Genomic DNA, 26663 nt, shown 5'->3' on the forward strand with positions numbered 1-26663 from the left:
GTGTTTGCGTAATACCCCTTGTAGCCGTCTGTCGTTAGGCAGCTCTTTTAATGAGGGTAGTGGGCTGGGGGGGTTCTGTCACATTCCACTGCGCATGTCTCTAGCCCTGTGGCGTACTGATATGAGGGCCTATGATGAGTTTACGGTCTGGAAAGGCAGCTGCAGGCATAGCTGTACAGCAGAGAGGAGACACTAACATGGCCCGGCCCGTCTCTGTCCAGTGGATACCCAGTCACCATAAACAAACCTCAGCTTTATTCACCTGAGCTGTCTACATAAATCCAAGCTCGTAAATATCCATTTGCAGTTTTGTATTGTATTAGATATAGCTAGAGAAGACTAGAAAGACTGTTTACTTAGTTCGGGGTCAGTAAAAATTTTTTTTTTTTTTTAAAGAAATTAATATTTAGCAATGATGCATTACATTGTTCAAAAGTAACAGTACAGACATTTATGATGTTACAAAGGATTTCTATTTTAAATAAATCGTTTTTTTTTTAAATGGTCTACTCAAAGAATCCTAAAAAAAATGTATCACGGTTTTCAGGAAAATATTAAGCAGCACAACTGTTTTGAAATCTGAAATCAGTTGTGCTGCTTAATGGAATGCTTTTGTGGAAACTGTTTTTTCCCTCGTAATCTTTCGATGAATACAAAGTTCAAAATAACAGAAGTCTTTTGTGAAAAAAAAAAGTAAAATAATACATAAAAGTGTTAATTTCCTTTAAAAAAACAACAAAAAATAACTTACTGACCCCAAACTTTTGAATGGTAGTGTCCTAAATTGTCTTCTGTAGAATTCTAATATATTGAATGACAAAGAAATCGGAAGTTTGCACAATCCCTTTGGAAGTGAATTATTCAGCGCCTGCGTGTATTCCTGGGAACAAGTAATGATTTGGTTTCTTGCAGTTCTACTTTTTCTCCATGACCGAATATTTCTTTTGACATTTACAACATCCTTATCTTCATCTCTGTCAGCCATTTCTGTTGAACGAGTTAAAAAAAAATCCACAAAGGTATTCTACAAAAAAAGAAAAGTCACCTGTTTGATGTATCCCTTCAAAGCTGGGTTTATTCCACCTCTTACACCATGTTTTTTTGGTTATGTGAGATCTCTGACACCCGTGGTTCTCTCTTGCACACGTGGTCCATTGAAAACATCCATAGGTGTGAAGTTAGCACCCCTAACACACCCGGCGAGTCTGAAAAAACATTGCGTAGGGACTTCCCAGACAGGGCCGTGCCAATAGCCTTGCTTAATCCACAGCTCTGATACGTGTGTGTGAAATTCTGAATGAAGTATTCGTGACTGAAAGAACATTGGGAACTAAAATCTGATTTGTCTTATAATGCTTGGGATCTTAACTTTCCCTGCACACTTCTTTTACATCTTTATTTCAAATAGCGGTCTTCTTGAATTTATGAAATAGATACTGTCATAGTAGATTATGTGTCTAAGGCACAGGTCAAAGTATGGTCAAAATGACTATTAGGGATATGAATCATAAGTGAATGGTGACTTAGAGTTACATATTTTTCCTCCATTTGTTTATAGGAATAGTCCATTCACAGGCTAAGCATTTAGCCCCATCGGATCCAAACAAATACATCTCTTTCACTTGAGGAAGCCAGTCATTGTTTTCAGTAAGAAAAAGCTGCTTACATAAAATGTTGTGGGCAGTCAGATACACTGTTGTGTTTGGCTTGATTTTCCACTTCCTTCCGTATCCTTTCCTTCTCCTTTGTGACAACTTAAAAACATTTTCTATGGCCTAATACAAACATTATTTTACAACAAAATACTGTTGTTGTTACTAGACAATAATTATTCTACGACATTTAATGAATTTTTTCATAGTATACAACAACTATTTAAGCTCATAATACCAGAAAAAATAACCCTTGATAAATCTTATGTGTACAGGGGTTTATTTTGTCAAAAATAATTTGGGCCAATAAAGATTTTAATGTTTTTGAAAGAAGTCTTTTTCGCTTGACTGCATTTATTTGATAAAAATGCAGTAAAAACATTAATATTGGGAAATTTACATTTTAAAAGAACTGTATACACTATAAAAAAAAAGTTGCTGCCTTAAATTTTTAAGTACAATCAACTTGGATGTTTGTCATTTCGACCTAAATTACATTAAACTTACCTTAAAAAATTTAGTTGAATCTTTTATAACTATACATATATATATATTAAATTGCTTAACTTATTAAGCAATTAAGTTAAAGCAATGTAAAAACATATGTTGTCATAACTTAGTGATCATAATAATGTTTTAACAGTGTGTATATGTATGTGTGTGTGTATGTATATATATATATATATATATATATATATATATATATATATATATATATATATATATATATGTAACAAAATCCTTCAGAAATCATTCTAATAATGATGATTTGGTGTTCAAGAAACTTATTATTATCAATGTTGAAAACCATTGTGCTGCTTAATTTTTTGTGGAAACTGGTAATAATATAAAACATATTAAAGGGGTTTATTTTGTCAAAAGTTTGGGGTCAGAAAGATTTGCTGTGTAAATACAATTGTCTGACACTGACAGAACATTTTAAAACATGTTAAAACAAATTTTAAAACAAAAGGTGTTCATCTTACCGCTTACTTCAAATTCTATCCTATCCTATAATAGTCTTCCGCTCACCAGAACTGCATTTATTTGATCAAAAATGCTATAAAAACATTATATAGTAAATAATAATAATGACATTTATTTTTTTAATAATAAATAAAATCTTATTTTATCAATATATTGGGGGTCTAGGTTGGCCAAAAAGTCTGAATAGAGGGCTCCAGTGTTTGTAAAGATGGAAAATCCCTGATATTACCCTTCCCTTACACCTGCGTATGTGAGGGATGATCTGACCTGTATTACAAAGTAATCGAAACTTTGCATCAGGAGCAGACAGAAACCCGTAAGACTGAATGTGAGATTTTCCCAGACTATGTCAGATGTTTCCCTGCTTTTTTTCCCCGCTGTAATTTCCTTAAGAACTCAGAGCTCAGAGCTTGATACACACAGTGAACAGCTTGTGACTCATTCTGTGCTCAGAGTGAGAATGGGGGAATGATAAATCATCTCTGTTTTTCCATGACAGATATGCTGATACAATGGAAGAGCTCTTTCAAGAATATATCTCTTTTATCACCCACTGCCTTTGCCAAATAATTATTGAAAAAAATAGATAGAGGACCAATAAGAGTTAATAAAACAGGTATGCTATCCTCATATTTTGGCAATGCTTGATCAGATTTGTTTTTATTGCTTCCAACTTAAGCTATTAGTCTGAACCAACCAAGGAACTTCTCAATACGCAGGTATAATTCGTGATAAGTGTATAAAGGTGCTGGAGCTTAATTCAGTAAATTTAGGAATGTGTGAGTTGGAATGTGACAGTTTGTTGCCTCCGGCTTGGCCTCACTTACATTTCCTGGTTCTACTGGTTTGAATCAGCAGCCGCCCACACTATAGAACAATAACCTCTGAAAGCCAATTTCTGAGGGTTTGTTTGAAAATATGCTCCGGGAATGAAACAATAAATAGTAAGAGCTGAAATGCGTGGAGTTTACATACCCATACATTCACACTCCATTAGACCTGAAGAACCATTCAGAGAATGTATTCAAACACAGAATTCCTCATGCAATAGCTAATCATCATTAAGACATACAAAGAGGGAGGCTAGAACTTGTAATTGCATTTGTTATAATGTAATATTCTTGAGGCAATCTGCATGTCTGACAGCTGGAAGACTGGGATATCAGGGATACAAACCCTCAGGACGAGATTACATTCACTTGTGCTTTCTTGATCACATACAGGGAGTGTTGCTCTTTTAATTTGATTAGATCATATCTCACACCTTTGCAAACCATACAGTCACACGTGACAGGTTCACAGCTAAGTGTAATTCTGCTCCATGCTCAGAAATACCTAATGCTCTTTACATTTATTTATGTTCCTAAATTATATCACATTTTTATGGAAGATTTTGTAATGTTGTTTAACTGTATACTAGTATTACTTTTATTATTATTATTTTAGTATTTTTAGCCATGAAAGTAGATTTTGATGCTGATATAAAAAATCAACGTTTGTAAATTCTTCATCAGCCCATGCCTAACAAACCTGGAAAAGTAAATAACAACATGCAATGTTTTGTTTTGTTATACAAATGTTTAATATCATAAAATGAATATAAAAAAGTTTTTTTTACCCCACAACATTTTCATACGCTATTATTATTATTAATATCATTATTATAAAAAAGACTAAAAAAATAAACACAAAAATTCTAATCAGAATAAAAACATGTTTTCATGTTTGTGATCGCCTTTTTTCACTGTTATAGAACTTTTTAATTACACAGACATTAATTTACAGACATCTTAAGTGTATTAATTACTTAATTGAGTGAATAATATAATCAGCCAGTAGTATTCAGAGCATGTCATGTCCAGACATGTTTGGCCTGACCTCTTAAGGGACACCAGCAGGCTCCATTCAGACTTTAATGCTCTTTCATCATAGTGTCCAAACATTCAAATCAGTGCCATTTGCCCACTATAAGGTGCGAAAAACTACACGTTCCCTTTTGTCATTTAGGCTTTACTTAGTGAGGGGATCTCACGCAGAAGGTGTGAACTTCATTGCTCTGGTCCCCTGTCCTCATCTCCCTCCCTCCCTCCTCTTCTATGCTCACTCACACACACACACACACACACACACACACACACACACACACACACACACACACACACACACACACACACACACACACACACACACACACCTCACTTTATCTCCACCCACTGACACACTCCCTCTCTCACACATTCCCCTCTCGCCTGTCTGCTGCTTCAGTATCAGTCTTGTCTATCTGGTGAACAGACACTCACTCACTCACTTACTCCAGGGAGGCTGGATTACAACAGGGATCACTGAATTATTAGTCTAGCAGACAGATACACCAACACTGTTTCATCGAGGAGAGACACACACTTTCCAGGATCAACATGGGGAGTAGTATGTCATGCGTCCCCCAACACAACTTCAGGTTCTCCAGCAAGAGTTTCATACGCAGGAACAGGTAAGAAACATGAGAAACTACCTTAAAACTATGATGTTTTGGAAGTATGAAGGCATGTCATGCAAACTAGAGGGAAGTCATGTAAATGTTCTGATGTTTAATGTGATTTCATGAGTTTGATATTGAAATTGATATGGCAGGAGTTGCAGGAGTCTGGAAAATAACAATATTACTGATCAAACACTGCAAAAAATATGTGAATATTTCTTTAAATACAAGAAACATTCACTTGAAAAGCAAAATAAAGAATTAAATCTTGTGTACAAGAAATAAATGTGTAAGATTAGTTTTCAGAGAATATATTTTGAATTAAGTTTATTTATCTTAACCCATTGGCAAACATTTTTTACTTAACTAAATTGTATTTGAATATATAATATAATAATGACTTGGTATCTTTTGCCATTTTACTTCTTAAATAAAATGTTTAGCAATATGTATGACAAAATACTGTAATATAGACCTACTGTAGCTCATCAGATGAACATGGCAGTTTGAATTTAGCGGTGTAATGATGCTGTCTGCAAACCTCATTAGCTCAGTGTCAGTATCTCGCTTCACACTGACTGATACACTCATCTGCTAATAGAATTCACTAGTGTAATAAAGTTAGATCTATTTCTGTTTCCAGAGTAGCCTTCAGGGCAGGGAGAGCTCTCAGGTTTCGTGGGTTTTTCAGAGAATTGGGTTTATCCTGCACAGAAAGTAATACTATTGTGCTTGCACTGCTAGTGACAGCGATCCCAATAATTTACTGCTGTCAAATTAGGACAACTTTTCTGACTATCAGCCAGTAAAATAGGCAGTGGGTCTACTTGAATCAGAGTGTTTGTCCATTGTGTCTGGTTTGCATGTGCTCTGAATGTATATGGGTGGGTTCAGTTAAGGTTCAGAGTCCTAGATCATAAAAAAGCCTTTGTATTACTGCAAACATATCAGATCAGAGTTCAGTGTAGCGGGACGCGGCCCCTTTAAACCCAGGACCCCTATCAGATTTAAAATAAGTCCAATGAATGATGGTATTTTTAATGAAAACAATAGGTGAAAAGGTAATGCCTCTTAGACACAGTTACAAAGTTGTCCCTGTCAAACTTTCATCATTTTTACGAGCATGTTCTGTGTTACAAACTGCCTACAACTTGCATTCTTCAATGGAATGAATTCTCCGGATGCCAAACACGTCCATCACTGAGCCCTGGTAAATCACCGATACTTCCCATTATTGTCTGGGTGAATGAGCCCAGTGTTGTTATGCTAATTGCATTCAAAGCAGAGACAGATTGACAAAGAGAGAAAAGAAAAACACGGGAGTCTCTGAGGACGTCTCTCTCACCGAGGATGACTTCCTCACTGACACTGACTTCCTTAGCTTATCGTTGGGCAGGAAGAAGTTCATTATACAGATCTGACACTAATGATTACAAATGGGGGTCATGGGTAACAAAAGGCATTTCATGAGCGGGGCATTGTGGCTTGTAACATAAGCTTTATTGTTTTTTCTCTTTAAATGGTGCAGACAGAGATGTCAAACTGATATGTTGACTAGTGCAAGCCAAGGAAGAATGGACATGTAATGGTGATGTAAACTTTTTCGTGGGACACTGAGCACTGAATCTTTACAGAGGGCTTGACTCAGACTTGGTGTGATTAACTGATCATCCTGAGTCAAGATAACCCCTATGTGGGGTCACGTCCATCATTTCTTATCCCACAACCCCATACATAACTAACTAGGGTCTCTTGTTTTCTGAGCAGCAGCCGTTTGTTCCGGAAAAAGTATCCACAGGAGGGACAGGAGAAGTCCAACAGCATCATCAACATTCTCTGCACCGTCACCCCAAGAAAGGTGAGGAACTTCCCAGCTTTCCTAACATTCCCATTCATTTATGAAAACGTTATTCCCGTTTGGTTTGTAACTTTAAGAAAACCTTTGCAGAACATTAGGCCTATTAGGGCTTTCACATAAAAGGAGTACATATGTGCATATCTGATATTATAGAGAAATAGAATTAACTTTAATCACTGTGTTGACAGGAAATGTCACACAAAGATCTCCAGACGATTGAAAACATCAAATGGGACCCTCCGTTCCCCTACGACCCGGCTAGTGGATGGAAGAAAAGCAGCATTAATGTGAAGAACTATGGCAGAATGATCCACAGCTCCAAAGTCCGCTTCCGCTTCCTGCACTGCCAGGTAAGACACACAGCCTCGCATCCAAAACATATCCAAACAAACTACACGCATAAACAATGTTGCCGAGAATAATCATTCAATAAACACTCAAAACAGACTCTCATAAGATGATTAAGGTGGTCTGAGCACAAATGACATGCGTCTTACTCACTCTCTATGACCTAACACACAACACACAGGTGGAAGATACAAGATGTCACATAGTGGTTTTATGAAGCGCAGTGGGAATGACGTACATGCGTTTGCTGATTATTTGAAGCAACTCGGTTTGAGGAGTTTAGGCCATGTCGGAACACGCAGGGATGTGAGGTGTTGTGAAATGCCGCAGTGTTGCAGAGATTATAGAGTGCACTGATCAAACCACTGATATATTACACATTGGCTCTGAAGCGTGGGAATCGCTTTGGTTTGATAACATGTAGTCATTCTGGGAAAAGAAGAGTGTGAAGGTGAAGGAAAGAAAAAAACCCAACACAGGATGAGGTCAGAGGAGAACATACTGTACTACTGGTGATATTACAGTTGAAAGGAAATGTTACCTAACAGTATTTGTGATAATGGCATATTCTGTAACGTGGTAAAGTACAGGCCTACATCAGATGAAAGGAAATGAGCTGTCCCTGATCAATCAATGTCAGTGGCTTTACACTAGTCTTTAGAGCAAACAAACACCTCTCAGAAAGTTTTCACAAGGACACTTGATTTACACAGGAGTATTTATACCAGGGATTGTGAATACGATTGCTGCACTTTACCTAGCTCATATTAATGCTGTCTCTGGGTGAAATGCTGCAAGTTGTTTTGAGTTTGCTTTCAACATGAATTTTGAAAATCTTGCTATTCAGGCTAAGATTAAAAAAATTAAATAATCCACCAATGTTGTTGAATTCAAGCCTTTAAAGCAGCATTACCCAGAATGATCGTCTGATTGTGTTGATCCTGAGCTGATGAAATGTGTCTGTTCTTTCAGGATGTGCACGACTGCTACCTGGACCTGTTCCAAACCCATCTCCATTTTGTCTCCAACAACACAACTGGACTCACATACCAGGTAAAAGATGCACCTATTCATTTTTTTTTTTACAATGCATACCTTAGGCTGAAATGTAAAGCAGCTCAATTTATGGCCATGCTTCTGTCATTGCCTTAGACACTAACCATCGTTTGAGTCATGTGGTAAAGAAGACGGAAATGACAGGATTTATGGGCTTTATGATGATGTAAAATGTGTCACCTCTCCATGCCAAAAATGCCACACTAAGATGTGTAATTAATCATAAAATCTGTCTCTCGTCTATTGTCACCTGCATTAATCGGGTTTTATTATGTCTGTATTCATTAACCTGAGTCACTGGGAGGCAGTCTGGTAATAAATGTTTATTATCAATGAAAAAACGTTGTGCAATACTGAATGTGTCAGTGACATACATCTTAAATATTATCAATATATAACAACATAATAACATTTCTTTGTTTTTAATTTGTTTAAATTGTATTTTATAAAAAATATGCTATATAAAAATATATATATTTTCCAACAGAAAAAATATTTATTGTTTATTTATTTATTATTTATGAATTATTATTTTGTTTAAATAATAAATAAATATATATACAAATAATTTTGAATCCCAGTTTTTTAAATGTAGATTTTTTTAATGGCTCTGTATATTAAAATGTTAATCTAAATCACTATAAAGGCAGACTACTAATGTTTTTTCCCATGTATTTTTGTTATTCAGGGAACACTTCCTCTCAAAGAGCTCACGATTAGCAAGGTGCAGAACAGGAACAGCTTTGGTGATCTGCAGGAATTTGCATTCCAGATAAACGGTGAGTGTTCTTGATAATACAGGGTTGAACAAACAGGAAAAAAGTAGACAAGAAACACAAGATAAAACAACAGGGAGAGACAGTTACATAGATATAAAGATTTTTATTGCTACAATTCTACAGTTTTTTTTCTTTCAAAACCCGTTTTTTCTCAGTGTTATTTGAGGATGGAATTTGTGACTCTCGACTTAACCAGAAAACAAAAGACTGTTGAGGCATTCGTCGTAAAGCCACACTATGTAGGCCCAAAACCACTTCCCATGTTCAGACATTCCCGAGGTTCAAAAGCACTAAGACTAACTGAACCCTCCTCCATTTGCCACTAGTCAGAAGAGAGATAAATTATCCTTCAAGGCCCCCCTTGTTATACGACAGGTGCGCCTGAACTCGCTCAGCCGCGGAGCTACGAAGGCCCTTTCCCTCTTCACCTCTTCGTCACAGTTAAAGTACTCCACATTCCAGAGCACTGGACCTGAACACACAAGTTTGCTTATAAAATGTTTATGAGAATTTACCACAAATGAAAACATTGACTTTATTGTTTTATCACCCTGAGCAAAACGATTTTATCTACGCATAATGTTCTCGGAAGATGAGTCAATGTGGCCGTTATTGAATGAAAAAGAATTAAAGCTTAACCATTATGTGCTGTTAAGTCCCATTCTCCAAATTACTGAATAAATCTCCTTATTTACCACAACATCATATCAGATGAGACTCGATGTTTAAGAAAAGACTGTTTTAGGAAAGATGATGTCTTCGATTGCTGGGAGTGAGATTTGGGAATCTATCAGGCACGTCACAGTATTTTCAGTCCTGACTAAACATCTATGTATTCAGGGAAAATAAAATGTCTTGCTTGCACATGAACACATGCCTTTGCTAAAAAGACATCACACTTTACTGGAAATGACTGTACAGGGCAGGTCAGAGTTGCTGATATCTGTGCTGATAAAGGCTGGAATGCGAGTCTGATAAAATGGAGATTCCAGGTTTGATGCTTTCTTTCAGAATAGCTGAAGGGACAACTGGTTTACTGCAAATACATGGCATGTTGTAATGACAAGAGCTCTTGAAACAGATTGTTTGCTCTTAGGGTCAGAAGTGTCAACATTGACATTTTGACATGAAACAGAGCAACGGTATCCAGACAAATGCATCTATACTTAAAAACAAGTGATTTACCAAAATATTCAGCAACCTGTTGCCGCCTTAAAGAGATCCAGATGGTCATCTGACCTAACCTCTGACCCTTGTCTTTGACCTTTGTAGGGGTCAGCCTGAACCCTATCATCGTGTACTGCTCGACAGAGGAGGAGATGAACAATTGGTTTGGGCTTTTGAAAGAACAAATCGAGGCTAATGGCGGCAATGCAATCGAACCGGAGACATACACAAGAATTAAGGTATGGCATCAGAATTACTTGTATTTGCTGGATGCCAAATGAAAGCATATTTCTGTAATGAACATGTAAAAAAGTGTTAATGCAGGTCATAGTGACTAATGCTGGTCATTATCCTCTGGGATTTCATCAAGGAGTGGTTTCTTTTGTGGTCACCTTGACTGCATTTGAAAAAAGACATGTTGTCTTTTCTGTTCTGACACAAGCTATTGCGGCAAGTGAAGTCATTGAGCAAAACATCTGCATCCCATAATTAGCAGAGCAATGGATTTCTCTGAAATTCCCGATAGTGATGACACTCTATCTCTCTATTCATGCCTGTTGTTTCTTTTGAACATTGATTTAAAGCCAATATTGCCTCCAAAGGTACAGTGCTCAGAAGAGACCCCAGTGGGAAAGGAGGAGTTGAGGAACTCCATCAGTAAAGAGCCCATCTATGAGTGGGAGGGCTCGCAACGAGAGAGTCTAGGGCCCATCACTTACGTCACGAAAGTCAAGCTGCAACACATGCCATGTCAGGTAAGAGCTCTCCAGGATGTATTAATTATACAACCTAAAAAAATGAATGAATATATCTGCATGGATATAATGGCATAAAAACAATAACATAAAAATAACAACATCAATAGATATAGATGTTCACTCTGAAAAGCCATTGAATGAATTGTTTGGTCTTAGCATGAGGAGGGTCTAAATTCACTTCCATGTTTTCTTGAGAGGAGCAAAGCAAGCTCAGTTTACCCTCAGGGCATGGCCACTTTCACACCACCCTCATTAGTCAACTTCTGCCTGGTATCAGCAGGTCTGCTTGAACAGACAGCATACAAACACACGGGCACACTAGTTCATTCTATGGGACTGTAGTGTGTGTAACCAAATATCCGGTGTACGTGTGGCCAAATATCTAAAACTTTTTTCCGGACAGCGAGGGAGGGTGAGCAACTGATAGTCCTTCTTAAGTGTACAGTGAGAGTGCAGAGGGTTTGCTTGTGAAAAGGGTGTGTAAACCAGTTGCTTGCCTCACACACTTCACTTGACTCACCCAACAGCTGTCTTTGAACACACCCCGAGGAGCCGAGCTAAAACACACACTCGTGGTTGCTGCAAGACCTATCCAGTGCTTTATACACTGCTGTGCAAAGTGATTGTCACACACACACACACACACACACACACACACACACACACACACACACACACACACACACACACACACACACACACACACACACACACACACACACACACACACTGGCCTGATATCTCTTTGCATTTACACCGTTTTGGCCAACAGTTGTCGCCTCTAAACAGTGAATCGTTTTGAGAAGCAAAGTTAAATTGATTCACATTTTCGAAAAGCTTCGTTTTGACATAAAATCATTCACCCAATTGATTCGTTCAAACACACTGATTCACTTAGGAAGGAATCAAGTGAGTCAATAAATAATTATTTCAACCGATTCGTTTAAAAACTCTGATTCATCGATATTTTTGTTGGTGGAACAAAACTAGAACAGTAACGTTATTTGCAATAATGTGTAAAAAAATAAGTTACTCAATCAATATTAGCTTCTTGTCTGTAAAAGCAATAATAAATGTGATTACATTTCTCTGTTCGGCTCACAGGAGCAGTACGACCGTGTGCTGGTGTTGTACCCCAACTATCTCATAATTCTGTCGGAAGAGAGTGATGGCCTCTTTTACAAGGTAATTCGATAATTTCATTTGCACAAATGAATACAGCAGCAACTCTGCATAAATAATTTAGTGATGCACTCTGGAAATAATCTTGGATTTATTTGCAATTGCAGGGCAAACTTCCTCTCAACATGATCACAGTTACAACTCCCTGCCAGGACATCAAACCTAACACGTTAATGATTGAGGGTGAGTTATATCTCAAGTCTTTAATTGCCGGATGTTATTGTACTTGGCACAGATCTGATATGTGCCATGAATATTAGTGTAAACTTTGTGCCCTGTTTCTGCACAGAATCTGATCTGACTCTAACTCTTGTGGGTTTCGTTGTTAGGGAAGTTGATAAACCCCATCATCGTGTCCTGTCTGGACAAGAGAGAGTTCCATGACTGGATTCAGTTTTTCAAAAGTGCTGACGTCCCCATCCTCAGCCCTCCTCCCCCTGTGTATGACATCATTTACACTCCAACACAGAAACAGGTGAGCGATTGCTTCCATCTTGAACATGGTGTTGAATAGCTTAGATATTGCGTGTAAATGCTGTGGGATATTCACTTTCTCTGTTATTCTCAGGCTCTGGAGTTTGACAGGTGGAGCGGCAGTAGCCATGGCGCTAGCGACCCATTAAGGCAGTCTCAGGACAAACGCAGATCCCATGAGCTCCAGATGCCTACTGATGACAACCCCCTGTCCCCCGGTTATGCTGAGCCTCTCTGCGTAAGTGTCTATCCAAACATCCTAACCCTAACAGCCCAAACCCATTAACATCAAGTTGTGAACATGATAATTGCCCAGCTTCAATGTGTTATAGGCAAGTCTTCCCAGGTGAACTGCTCTTAGAATTTTACAGTTTGATTTCATATCTGGTGTGAAATTTGGGTTAGGCTGGCGGTTATCTACAGATCTAAAATATGGGGAATTACTCATCATGACTTGCATGTTTATTTTGGAGGAGCAGCACATGTGGTTGTGAAAAAAGATCAGCAGTGTTTCAGTAGATCTGTTAATAATTAACTTGTGTGCAAAAAAAGACACTTGTGAATACTAATTTACGTAGTATCCAGTCAAAAAGTATCTATATTACATTCTTAATTCTATTAGTTCAAATGTTCAACTCTTAATATGTTCGTGTTTGAGATTTAATCCTGCATAGCCACAATATTCCATGGTGTTATGACTATCTCTAATTAATTTAAGTCAACATTCACAACACATTTTACTTCTGTAATGCAACATATTTGTGATTGAAACACACTTGGATATTCAAGACAAAATGTAGGACAACAACTGGATTTTAACAACTAGAATTGATTGGATAGTGGTATATCAGAACAGAGGCAGGCTATATGCAAATTTGATAATCACCATTTGGTTATTGGTTAACGTTATCCCAAAACTTGCATGGCCTCAGTTACATCAATAGAAAAGGAAAATAGTTTTAGATAAAGACCAAGTCACATTATTTAATTTTTAATAAATATTATGATGCTCAACCACTTTTTTCCCCCCTTCAAAATAACATGCACTGATGAATCACTCTAAACAAGACCAAACCCTTGAAACACGGGCTACTTTGAAAAGAATAACCTGACATTTTTAATTTAATTAAAATTTACTTTTTATTAGTTTTTCATATATATTTATTTCTGCTTTAGTTTGACTTATTTTACTGCTACTTAAACTTTTTTTATTTCAGTTAGTTGCCAAGGCAACATTTCTATATTTTATAATTTGTTTTTCGTCATCATAAAGTTAGTTGTAATCTGGTAAATGAATGTGAGTACAGTCCAGTTAATCGGTTCGTGTGTTGTGTGTATTGGTACAGTTCATTTCCAGCAGGCCGACCTCCTCAGACACTCAGTACTCAGCTCACCTGGGCAGCAGGAGCAGCAGCTTCTCCTCTCGTGTCAGAGCCGTCCCAGACCACCACCCCGTTTCTCTCCACTACTCGTCCCCGCCACAGTCATCCTATCTCGCCTCTGAAGGACCCATGTCACCGGTTTACAACATGCCGTACAGTTCTGTGCACCACAACGGCCCTGTTCAACGAATCGATAAGGCACCACTAGTCAAGGTAACCGAATATTCCTTACCAGATGCCCAGCTTAATGTTTAGTTCTATTTTTTGTTCTTCAAAAATCAGTGATACTCGCATTGCAGGTTACCATTTTAATTATTTGCTTACGATTTCAGAAAAGGAATGCATAAAAAGATGCGTAACTTGTTCATCTGTCTTTGTTCAGTCAAACAGCTGGAGCACACCACAGACAAACGTCAAACACCAGCTCTTCGTTCCTCATCGCCACTCGGACTTGGTCTCCCAGCGCAAGCCTCTCTCGCCCCTTTATGACGACCCCAGCACCCCCAGTATGTACCCTCTGGAGGAGAGCTCTGCACAAGCGTCGGTAAGTGGGTCAGGTTATCAGATCCGCTCTCTCACTTGACACCGCTGCCTTCGGTGACCAAACACCGTAGAGTAGTTGATTTGACGAGGTAAGGCCATGGAAAGTCCCCATAGCCTACATTACTAATTGATCCATTCAGATGCATAATGGAAAAGGCTGCTGAGAGAACAAGACAAAGTGTTATCCTTCGAAAGATGCATGTTTGAGACAATATTTCTACATAGAATACAGGTTTACACTTGTCGGGTTTCATTCAACACAGGTTTAGGTCTAAATCCTTTAATCAGCTGACTACATCAGGATTAATTCACTATGCTATCTTCTAAATCTCATAAAGTGCATGTTTTTCTGCTATACAGCACTCTTCAAAGGGCTCTATTGGGCAGTCGTACCCTCCTCTCCTCCCTTCCTCCTTCCGGTTGTGTACACCTCCTCTTGGGCGGAAAAACAGACATGTCCAGGCCCTGGAGCCTGAGGTGGTCAGCAGCCAGTGGTCGGATGAGCTGCGAGCCCAGGCCGTTTCCAGACTGAAGATGCTGCCCGCTCCAAACCGACAGCCACAACACAACCACAGCTCTCAGGTAATGGGACAGTAGTAGTTTTCCTGTCAAGACCTTCATTCTTTTATTGAGGCTTTTTTTCTTCCTTTATTATAAAAGGATAGTTGTGTCACCCTGACATTTTGGACTTAATGCCTTCTCCCAAAAAATACAAATAATTTTAGTTATGTCATTGTATGTATGAATTGCATTTTTCAATGTACACTACCGTTGGAGTGGGTAAGATGTCTGGATTCATTTGATCATAAATCATTTTAATGCGATTTGATTTTCAAGAAATATTTCTAATTATTATCAATGTTGAAAACAGTTGTCCTGCCTAATATTTGTTAGGAAACTATGATAAAATTTTTCAGGATTCTTTGATAATTATGGTAGAAAGTTCAAAAGAACAACATTTATTTGACAGAGAATGTTTTTGTAACATTATAAATGTCTTTAGTATCACTTTCTGTCAATTTTGTGTCCTTGCTGAATAGAAGTAATTTCTTTCCCCAAAAAATCTTACTGATCTCAAAAAAATGTAGAAATATTTTTGTACATTTATGTAGCCTCAAAATGGAATGAAAATGATCTCCTATTCTTTGTTTTTTTACAGAGAGGTTTCTCAGGTCACACTGTCATGGAAGCGCAACAGATATCTTACTGTTACTCACCAGGTAAGAATTTTTGGCATGCAAAACTTAGGAGGCAGTTACAGTACCACAATAGTGCACTGATAGGCATGTTTCACAGACGTATATACACAACTAGATATGCAAGATATGCACAGCAATTTGCATCACCAGTTTTGTGACAACAAGTTTTGTTTAGCGTGTGAAATGTTGACCTAGATCAAAAGTATTTTTTTATAGGCTGGTTAAAATAATCCAAATGAATTTTGTTTAATCGTTTCATGAGGTCACACCAGATACATTCTCACTTGTCAGGATTAAACACACCATAGGGAGGAAATAATCCATGGTGACACGTGCATAAAGTATACCAGACTCTCACGGCACAGCTAATAGGATGGTTTTAGAATGACCTTTCCCAGCACACACACACACACACACACACACACACACACACACACACACACACACACACACACACACAGTTTGATGGGGTGTGGTGGTCCAGGCAGGACATGGCAGTGGAAACAAGAGTGCAGATGAAGGGGCGTGTGTGTGTGTGTGTGTGTGTGTGTGTGTGTGTGTGTGTAATATGGCTTAGGGTATTTTAAATGACAGCACTGCAGGTGGCACATGAAGGAAAGACCAGCGAAAGGACAGAATTACCACCGAGAGTGATTTAAAGCTCACAAGTGGGAGATCCTTCAAGACATCTCAGAGCCTCTCTGTGAAAAGAACACAACAAACGACACGTTAGATCTTAAATTAGGGCATGAAGTATTTAGATGGCTCAGTTTACTGACTTCAAAACCTTGACATGTGGATTTTGATTGAAATACTAAATTTTTTACATATCGCAACGACATCTCTTCTATTCTCGCAAACTCGCATGATATGAGATCACCGCAATTGCATACTACAATGATTCAATCAATTCCCGATTAACGAAATCTGTCCCGACCTACATTTTTTCTCGTTCGAGAAGCCATTTCACTTGGATATACATCACAATAGGGAAGAAAATACTATCGCAACTTTCATGCCGACTTTGAAGTTGTGATATACACTTAAAATTTATTTCTATAGTGAATATGAATGCCTACTTTTCTTGGTATGCTAATGCTCAGTTCTAAATTATTTTATTGGCTGGAAATTGCAGTTTGTAATCAATTTTTCAAAATTGTGGGAACTCATATTCATTTAAAAATTAAGATTTGAAAAAGCAAAAAAAAAAAAAATCATGGTTTTTGTCTTGTCACAGATGACTCTTACCTTCAGCCAGTGGAGCCAGATGACCAGGAAATGGACTATGATAACATATGGGAGTTTGATCGGGATAATAGGATGATTCAGGCCCTGCCTGGAACTTCACCACACCGGACACTGGCTTACTTTGGAGCTCAAGGCCTGGGTACTATGACAACACAGCAGAGATGGTCATAAAAGAGAACAATGGGCTTATGCCCGTCCAGACTTGCACACATAGCAGACTAATCAAAGCCACACATACAGAATGGGCATGTCTTTACCAGGGACCGGCATGCCCGAGTATCAGGATATTCAGTTTGTTTATTCAATGGCTCAATGACATATTTTTGCACATGTAATATCCTTTAATTCTGTGGTGATGGTTTCACACTGCTGTAGGCATTCGGTACGAACAAGTGTGATGTGTTTATGTATAAATGAATATAAGAAAAAAATACTAAATTTTTTCAAAGTTAGTGTTTATGTATATATGAATATAAGAAAAAAATACATTTTTCTTCAAAGGTAGCATTTGTGAGTATTTGCTGTTAGTTTAGTTTGTATCCTTTGTGAGTCCTACAAACTACAGGAAATTGTTGGTATATGGATATTTTTAAATACCAAATGTAAATATATTCCTTTTTCTATTTAAGTAAATTTAAGTTTTTATTATTATTGATTATTATTATTATATTTATACTTCTTTTTTTATGGCTTTCTACTGTCTGTTCAATATATCTATTTGTTGTGTGGAGGTCAAAGGTATTCATTTAAAAAAAAAGTTGTGTCATTTTTCATTGTTTATGACAAATAAACAGTGATAAAAACAGCTGTAACACTGCTTTAGCTGTCCACTTTAAATATAAACGTGAGGTTTATTTTTTACATTTTTGAGTGATGGCCTATATTGTGACCTAAAAGACTACCGGAAGGGACTTTGGTGACCTTTACCTCAGGGTTCTGGTGCCATCTGCTGGTAACATCTGGAAGTATGACCTAAATGTCTCAATCTTGCAAATTTTCTTAACTTTCTCCAGAACTGTTTGAACACATCTCAGTTTCAACTGCACAAAACTGTAATGCATCTTAATTCCCCTCAGTTATAACAAATTTAATACTTATCAGGTTTTCTGGCACAATCATAATACAATTGTTTGTTCATCTCCCTCTTGTGGCCAAAATAAGTATTACTAGTAATATACAAGTGTACTGACAATGCTTTAAAATAAACATTTATTTTAGGTACAACAGACAGAAAATACATTTTCTACAAAATGGGCAGCACCATATAAATGACATTTGAACAAATCAAACTTTTCAGATCTGAAGTGACATCCTCACATGGGCATATGATTTAATTTTTATATGGTCTATAAATAGGCCTACACCAAAATAATTTGGCACAGCAAAAATTCCAGTATCTCAGTCAGACTACATTAACTGATTGTCCATAGACATTCGCTCTTCCATTGAAAACTCTTCACTGGTACACTTAATTAGACACACGTCCATCTTCAACACTTCCATAAGCTTCTCAATATCAATATTAATCAATATATATACCACTGCTCTCATCACAACAGCAGTCACTGCACAGTGAATCCACAATATCTCTGAAAAAGGGCTTTGGTCATTTCATTAACAATCAACATTCCTTTTTTTATTTTTTTATAATGGATATGCAGATTACTGATATGTTCATACACTAAAGATACATATTTTAAACACTACTGCCACTGGTCTGAAGTCACAGTCATCTGTGTAAGCTTATCAACTGAGTTCATCAGCAATAAAGGCACATGAGAGTTTTGATCATAATAATATGTACTGAGAGTGATGGAAAATGCCCTGCATGCACGTTTGACATTTATCAACACCCTTTTGGATTACATGGAAAAAGGGTGATGTGACTGAAATCAGATCTGGAGGCCATCAGCTATGGAGTTATGCTGGCTCTAACCGACGCAAAGGAGTTTTTCCAGAGACCTCCTCCCTCTTGTGTCTGCGCAAGTATCGTATGGCAGAGAGTGCACTGACATTCGCAAGAAGAGCTGAACAATAAAAAAAGCAGATATGCGTCATTATAGATTATAATGAATCACATTCCTTAATTCTTTCTTATTTTGTTGTGATGCATAGCTTTGTACCAAGGCAAGAGGCTTAACTTTTCCTCTGTAAAAAGCATAACCTTCTAAGTAAAAAACTGTCAAAACACGCCTAAGCGACTAAAGTAATGGCTCACTTGAAACACTCACAAAACCATAGGAAAGACCTATGAGAATTAAAGCAATTTATGTTAAAGTAGTAAGTATATTCATGAAAGAAATATAAATACCAGCTTTCCAGGTGTCTGCTCCTGAGCCTGTCGATTTCAGCACCCACGAGGCAAAAGCAATGCAAACCATGCACATGTCTGCCTGTTTCAGAGGCAAGAATGGGGCATCCAGCCCTAGAAAAGAGGCATTAATTCAGAACAACAGTGCAGCATCACTTAATAATTATCAAAAATAAATAAATAAATCTATTTTATTCAATAACAAACTGGCTTTTATAATAAAAGGATTTATATATAAATTAGTTTCATTATGAATAAAACAAATTCACTGTGAGTTATACACTATTGTTTAAAAATTTGGTAAGAATTTTTTAATGTCTCTTTATTTGATCATATAAATACAGTATAAACAGTAATATTGTTAAATAAATACTATTAAAACTTAAAATAACGGTTTTCTATTTTATTATATTTTTGAAAATAGTCATTTATAGCTAAATATGTTTTTGTGGAAATGTATGGAAATGTTTGTGGAAAATTTTAGCATGTTTTTTTCAGTTTTCCTTTGGATTTATTTGAAATATAAATCCTGTAACAATGTAAAAGTCCTACTTTTGATCAATTTAATGCATCCTTGCTAAATATCTTTATATATATATATATATATATATATATATATATATATATATATATATATATATATATATATATATATATCAGTAGTCAGGCAGATAGTGAATTGACATTGAACAATAATCAATATCACAAGTCATTATACAAGTGGCCTGGTGTTCCTGTGAAACATGTTCATAAATTCTGGCACACTGCAGATTTGAGAAGCTGCCCAGCATGAGTGTAGACCGATTCGCACGTACAACAATTCCTCCGGCTCGGGCAAGGCTCGACATGTGACATGTGACTAGATACTCAGTAGATATTGACTTAAAAGGGATGAGAGTTGACTAACACATGACTAATAGGAATAATTTCAAAATAATTTACTATGTATGCTTTCATTTTAGTGTCTCTTATGTCTGATAAAGTTAACAAATAAACCCTTTGAGAAAGTACACGAATTTCAGTGTGTAAAGAATAAGGTGTGGTAGAAGTTCTTACTTGGATCAGCAACTACTGTCTGTATCTCCATACACTTCTTCTGTCGCTCAGCCAGCTGCTGGAAGATGCAGTTCTCCAGGTTGAGGAGCAAGGAATCTGGGAAAGGGCTCCCATCAGGGCCCAAAGCATTAATTGGTTGATTGATTCCTTTGGGAAATGTCTTTACAGGGACGAGATCCCCAGAACGTGTCTTTTCTTCAGGGATGGTAAAACCTGTGTGTTGAACTCTTCCAAATGAAAGAGGGTTCGTCCAGAGGAAGTCACTCTGATCATCAGAATAGAAGTGCTCATACATATCAACAGGATCATGGTTGGGAGACTTATGGTCAGACTGTGTCACTACCTTGATAACTGTGTCCTCATTCTCATCATCTTCGTCCGAATTCCCAGGGGAATCTGGGAAGAAATAGTCATATGCCTCAGGAAACTGAAGGTTTCTGTTAGCCGAGCGGGAGCAGGAGAAAATGGGAACCATTTTATCTCCACCCGACTCTTCTACAATTGGACAAACAAAGCTTCCAGCATCAAACTCTGAGAAGAAATGGTCATACGTCTCAGGCACAGAAGTGCCCGTTACATCAAGGTACGATGCAGGTATGTCTTCTGCACGAGACACACAACGCTCAGGTTCATCCTCACCGAAGAAATACTGCATTATTTCAGAAAACGTGATACCACTGGTTTCTACTTCCTCTTCATCGTCAGACAAGCTCTTTGAGCCTGAAGTGTTCACATGGTAAAAAGGATCTATAAAATCATCTACCTCTGAATGGATTGAATGCATAGAGGCATTTCTCAGTATTTGCCTGATTGGTTGAGCATCTAGAGCTTGCAGGTTCTGCACGCTAATGTTCTTATACATTCTCCTGAAACACTGTTGAGCATTAGCCGCGTAGAGATGTTCAGGAGGAGTGGTTTCCGAACTTATGAACACCATTTCTTCACCCACAACCACTGGATCTGGATCATTCTCCCACATCACACCATAAGAGCTAAGGAACTCGCACGACTCGTCCTCTTGGTTGGAAGAAAATGGGGTTTGAAGCTTTGCAAGGTCTTCGTCTAGATCAGATATGTAAGACATGTCTCTACTTAAGCGGTCCGGCTTAGAGTCGTCAGGTAGTGTAAAGTAACCAGAGTCTCCAGCATCTGTAGTGTCCGCAATGCTACCATCCTCGGGCTGGGTTAAAATACTGGTGTGCTGGGTGTTACCAATTTGCCGTATGCGCAATATGTCATTGATGGTTAGCTTCTCCATTTCATTCCAGAAGGATGAGATAGCATACACAGGGCATGGAAGAGGATCTGCAGCATCAAGAGAAACACTCTCCAGATCTTTGGCTCCACTTTTCGACTCAGCTGAGGCAGTGTACTTCATTTCAGCAGGTGTGTTTTGAGGCAACTCTGAAACATCTTGTGTAGGACCACTTATGTGTTCACTAGACCTAGACCTGCCACAAAATAGTTGTTCACCACTGGCTGAAACAGCAACCTCATTAGCACTGATGTCGCTCTTATTGTCTGATTCATCTGAATTCTCTGGCTTTATGGGTGAGGCATTCACATTTAATGTCTTACTAGTCTTAGTTCTGCTTTGGATCTGACTTTCATCTGTTCTATGATCAATATTATCAGACATATGTCTCTCGGTCTTTGCATCTGTCTCACTTACAGGTATATTCATGTTTACTTCAATGGTTTGAGAGGCCGAATGGTTTTGATATTCTGAAATGTTAACTTGAATACATGCTTTCTGTTTTTGAGGAGTATCCTGTGAACAAGTAAATGTTTCTGGACCATTTCCATCCGAACAAGATTCTACTCCAACTATGTTCTCAGTTAAAGACAACAAGCTTTCTTTGTCTGAAATTTCTATCATATTCCTTTTGCTTGACATGGTTTGTTCATTTTTAAATACTGAACAGTCAGTATCATTTCCTAAGCAGGATAAATCTTTGTCTTCAGTCAATTTAAAAGAGACAATGGAGGAAGGAGGCTTTGTTGAATCAGCGGCAATGAAAATTTTAGAAGATAATAAGGATTTCCTCTGACATCCTTCACCAGAATTATCACTTAGAGGTGCTGATAAGGTCTCTCTAATACCAGTCCAGCTCTCTAAGTGTACAGCAGGATCACATTTAAGCATATTTAATCCAGCTTCTTGTAAATTCAGAACTTTATTTATCTGGGGGAATGGAGGAATATCTGCTTTCAATTGCCCATTGTTTTCAAGAGACACGTTATGCATGCTTTTGGAAAAAGTATTAAAGCTTGTGTGTACAACTTCAGGCTTTGAAGGTACAGTGCCTAAATTACTAATAAAAGATACTGGCAAGCTTTTTGAAGACTTCAAATCAGCTGAAGCCTCCAAGTCAAACATGTCTTTAGGTTTCAAAAGATCAGGATTTTGTTTTGTTTGAAGTGATATGTGCTCTGCCTTCCAGACATTTGCAGGAAGGCTATTCATCTCTTCTCTCTGAATGAATCTCTCTTCCTCTGATTCACTTTGATGGATGTGGATCTGAGCCTCATATCCTGGTTCTACTTGCTCGACACTCATTCTCTTCTTCTTTCTCCTCTTTCTCCTGAGATAAGAAGGTGACACTGGGATCTGATTGATTGCACAATCTTTTGAGTCAGAACTGTTTCTGGTGTCCAGTTGAGCAATATTTTGTCTTGCTGGGATTTGTTCTGTCATATCTTTCCTATTTACCATGAACATTTTCTCTTTGTTAGGTGGCTTTGTTTCAGGTTTCAGCTCTAAGTCTTTGCTAAGATCACCACATCTTCCCTGTTGCTCCTGTTTCATTCTTACTGTAATTAGGGGAGTTGACAATGACTTCCCTCCAATGAGTAGCTCAATGTTAGACTTTGATGCATATTCTTGTGCATAAGCGGGTGCAGCTATATCACCCCAGGTATTAACCACACCCTGCTTAGTGATTTCACCTATAAGACTGGCCTCATTTCTGCCAGATGGACCAGTATCTAAAGACAGAATATCCTGTTTATCAATCAAACCCTCCAGATGGCCTGTCTCCTCACCTCCCCAATTAACAACATGGCTTTGTTCCAAGGGCTGTTCATTTTCTGTGACACTTTTTAACTGCTCAAAGAACAGATTGACAGTCTGAAGGTGCAAGTCTTCCTCACTGCCAGAGAGAACCTGCTCTGGACTACGTATTCCGTACTTGCTGAGGTAATTATACACAGGCGAGCCCTCACAGTCTGGCGGGCCATCAATCTGAAGGTCTGGGTCAGACTCTGTATCCACACCCGGGGTCCTGTTTAGAAAGTGGCAGCCCATCTCATCAATGTCACTCATTCCAGAGTCCTCTCGACTGGCAAGCACTGGAGAGAGCAGGTCACAGCCCTCGCACTCTTGAAAAAAACAGTCCCAGTCTCGGTCTGAGATGTGCACACTGTATTCAAAGTCATCCATCGTGAATGAATGATACACAGATGGTCCTGAATCTATAATTTAAATGAATTAATCAGTCAGTGACATGAATAAATAGTCTGGCAAAGCAATTACACAAAAATAGGGACATTTGAAAATTCAAAAAGTGGATGTTTTTATTGGTATCATAGTAATGGCACAACCAGTATCAAACGAAAAGTTATTAATCTAAACATCTATGCTAGTCTTTTTATAAACTATATGCGGCAACCACAAATTGTGATACAAAATATTTTAAATAAATTTTCCAGAAACAAGTTGCACTTGTCAAAAACACAATACAAACTTCAATTGCATTCAGTATAATTGCCATAATTTGAAGCTTTAAATGTATATATTTTTTGTATTAAATAAAAACAAAACAATGCAGGCTATACATGTTTATATATATATAAAAATAATGTGAATATGAATCCCACTTTCAATAAATAGCGAACATTCAAAATGGAACATCAAGGTACGAGGTAAAACACCTATTTTTTCTATTATGATTATTTTGTACTCTTATTACCATTTTTTATATTGACATAATCTAGTAATATATATTTGTAAGTTGCATAAATGCATAAAAGGTGCATTAAAAGAATCTGCATAGGTTTGCATCAGGTAAAAAAAAATCTACATCTAATTATAGTAGAAATTAAAGGAATTAAAATTTGTTATATGGCCTCAGATGATATCAGAATCAGTAACATTGTATTGGAAAATACAATTTCAAACAAAGGAGAAATTTAGAAACTATATATGGTAAGTGAATGTTTATTAATCACAATTAATTATGCACAATCAAGCACAACTCTTTTGAAAAAAAAATATGCTATTCAATTTTTCCTTATTCTATTATTGTTACAAATGAATGGGAAACCAAGTATGCAGAGTCCACTGCATTCCTTCACATTTGAGATACTTCATTGGTGTCCACAGTATTATCAAACCAATACTAAATTCAAAGCAGAAATGTGTACAGTACCTGTTCAGTGGTGTGGAAGTGCAGAAGTCCCAGAGCAGTTAGCCTTTCACACCACTTCAGTAGTTTGAGGCATAGTGAATGCCCTTTGAGTGTCCTTCCAAGTAAGACCGGTACACCACAGGCCCTATGATTTGTTATTAATAGAACAGTGTTACACATCACGTAATACACGCAGTACTCTCTCTCTCTCTCTCTCTCTCTCTCTCTCTCTCTCTCTCTCTCTGTCTCTCTCTCTCTCTCTCAGTCTCTGTGACACCTTACATTAGCCATAGCATGCTCCCAAGTGAGATATGTTTGTGTGTTTAATTTTTTGCAAAATAGTCTTTTGTGGTATCTTACCATGCAAAGTTGCTTGATAACATAACTGCAATCAAGTAATAGCCTAGTTACAATTACTTGTTTAAATAGTATTTTATGTAATTTTATATTATTTAAGCATCTGGAACCCTGTCACTATAACACAATTGCCTAGTTGTCTACAAAGTGCCGGAAGCTAAACTTTACTTAACATTTTCTTAAATTTAAATTGTTTATTTCCTACTCCTTAACAGTTCACCAAGGCTCTTAATGATGTTTGGCTGTCATCTCATAATACCTGAAGGCTTTTCCTATAATCATCATTAGAATAAAACACATTTTACACATGGGGAAAACCAACTGTTTGGTCAATAACTCATTAAGGTCCAGACTTTAAAGCTATTGATTCCAACTTGTACGTGCCCTTATGAAAATGTACCATAGTTATTGTAATCGTTTAACTGCTTTTGTTACAATAAGGCTATAATTACAGGTAAGACCATTCATGACCCATTACCATGCATAGGCCAATGTTTACTTTTGTTTTCATTAACCTAGCATTTGTTATGAAAAATAGAAACCAACACATTTAGAAACTATCGATAGGCTACAACATGCCAGTTGTAATATAAATCTATAGTGAAAAAATATATTTTCTTAACATATTATCTATTATAAATTCTACAAGATAGTAAAAATTTACCATAATGAAATACATTAAAATATGAAACATTCTAGTATGGGTGGTCATATAATATAAAGGTTTCTAATTTATGTTGGTGTAAGATTATGTTTCTCCTATTTTCATCAGTCTTTTTAGTTTATGTTGCTGTTTTAGATCATGTTTGACTTTATCTATAGCGTTTTTACGTAAAATGTAAATGAAAATCTTGGAGCACGCTGGTTGCATTTATAATAATGCACAATAAACATGATATTTGGTCCATTCAGTTTGTGCAACTTGGCGCGTATAAAAACTCTGAACGCGCAATGTTATAATTAATCAAAAGCCTGACTATGTTTACATTAATGGTATACATATTGGGGTTGGGGGGTGTTCTGCACAGTTATTAGTTATTGTAACATTAAATTGTGTTATAATAAAAATAATAAAGTGTATGTGTATAAAATCTTTCCTTTCATTTTACAGTGACACCTCAGCCTTTCAAAATACAAATTATATTGTACAATACCAAATTGTACGCGTTTGGTACAGGATTAGTGAGGAAGCCTAAGGATTGCATTGCCTGAAATCAAAAGGTTTAATCAGCTGACACTGTGGAGGACTCTCAAACTGGATGTCATATGATTGTGTCTGTTGCCAGCTTCCTGCAGTGATATCATGTGTGTATGCAGGATCTTCTTTCCCACTGCTTAGAAACAAGTCATGGCAAATGCCACTCAAGGTATTAATGTCAAAGTCAGAACACATTTTGATCATTTGACCCAGCCGTGAT

The 26663-nt window shown here is 37.3% G+C and overlaps 2 protein-coding genes across 2 annotated transcripts; one reads left to right on the forward strand and one right to left on the reverse strand.

The window, feature by feature from the left end:
* Nucleotides 1-4867: 4867 nt before the first annotated feature.
* On the forward strand, nucleotides 4868-17745 carry plekhn1 (pleckstrin homology domain containing, family N member 1). The gene is made up of 16 exons (XM_077218701.1): nucleotides 4868-5130; nucleotides 6886-6976; nucleotides 7165-7326; nucleotides 8297-8377; nucleotides 9069-9159; nucleotides 10432-10565; nucleotides 10929-11081; nucleotides 12189-12269; nucleotides 12374-12449; nucleotides 12596-12741; nucleotides 12835-12978; nucleotides 14087-14335; nucleotides 14505-14666; nucleotides 15026-15247; nucleotides 15825-15885; nucleotides 17102-17745. The coding sequence occupies exons 1-16, from the start codon at nucleotides 5057-5059 to the stop codon at nucleotides 17281-17283; spliced, it is 2109 nt and encodes a 702-aa protein (XP_077074816.1). The 5' UTR covers nucleotides 4868-5056; the 3' UTR covers nucleotides 17284-17745.
* A 559-nt stretch (nucleotides 17746-18304) lies between these two features.
* Nucleotides 18305-25035, reverse strand: perm1a (PPARGC1 and ESRR induced regulator, muscle 1a). Its single transcript, XM_077218700.1, has 4 exons — nucleotides 24910-25035; nucleotides 20480-23953; nucleotides 19424-19537; nucleotides 18305-19139 (listed from the first exon to the last, which is right to left on the reverse strand). Exons 2-4 carry the CDS (start codon nucleotides 23919-23921, stop codon nucleotides 19033-19035), a joined length of 3663 nt encoding a protein of 1220 aa, XP_077074815.1. The 5' UTR covers nucleotides 23922-23953; nucleotides 24910-25035; the 3' UTR covers nucleotides 18305-19032.
* Between the last annotated feature and the right edge of the window lie 1628 nt (nucleotides 25036-26663).

The sequence above is a fragment of the Siphateles boraxobius genome, unplaced genomic scaffold, assembly GCF_051911475.1.
Source record: "Siphateles boraxobius isolate OS27281-9 unplaced genomic scaffold, OSU_SipBor_1 77, whole genome shotgun sequence".
In the NCBI taxonomy this organism is placed as follows: Eukaryota; Metazoa; Chordata; class Actinopteri; order Cypriniformes; family Leuciscidae; genus Siphateles; species Siphateles boraxobius.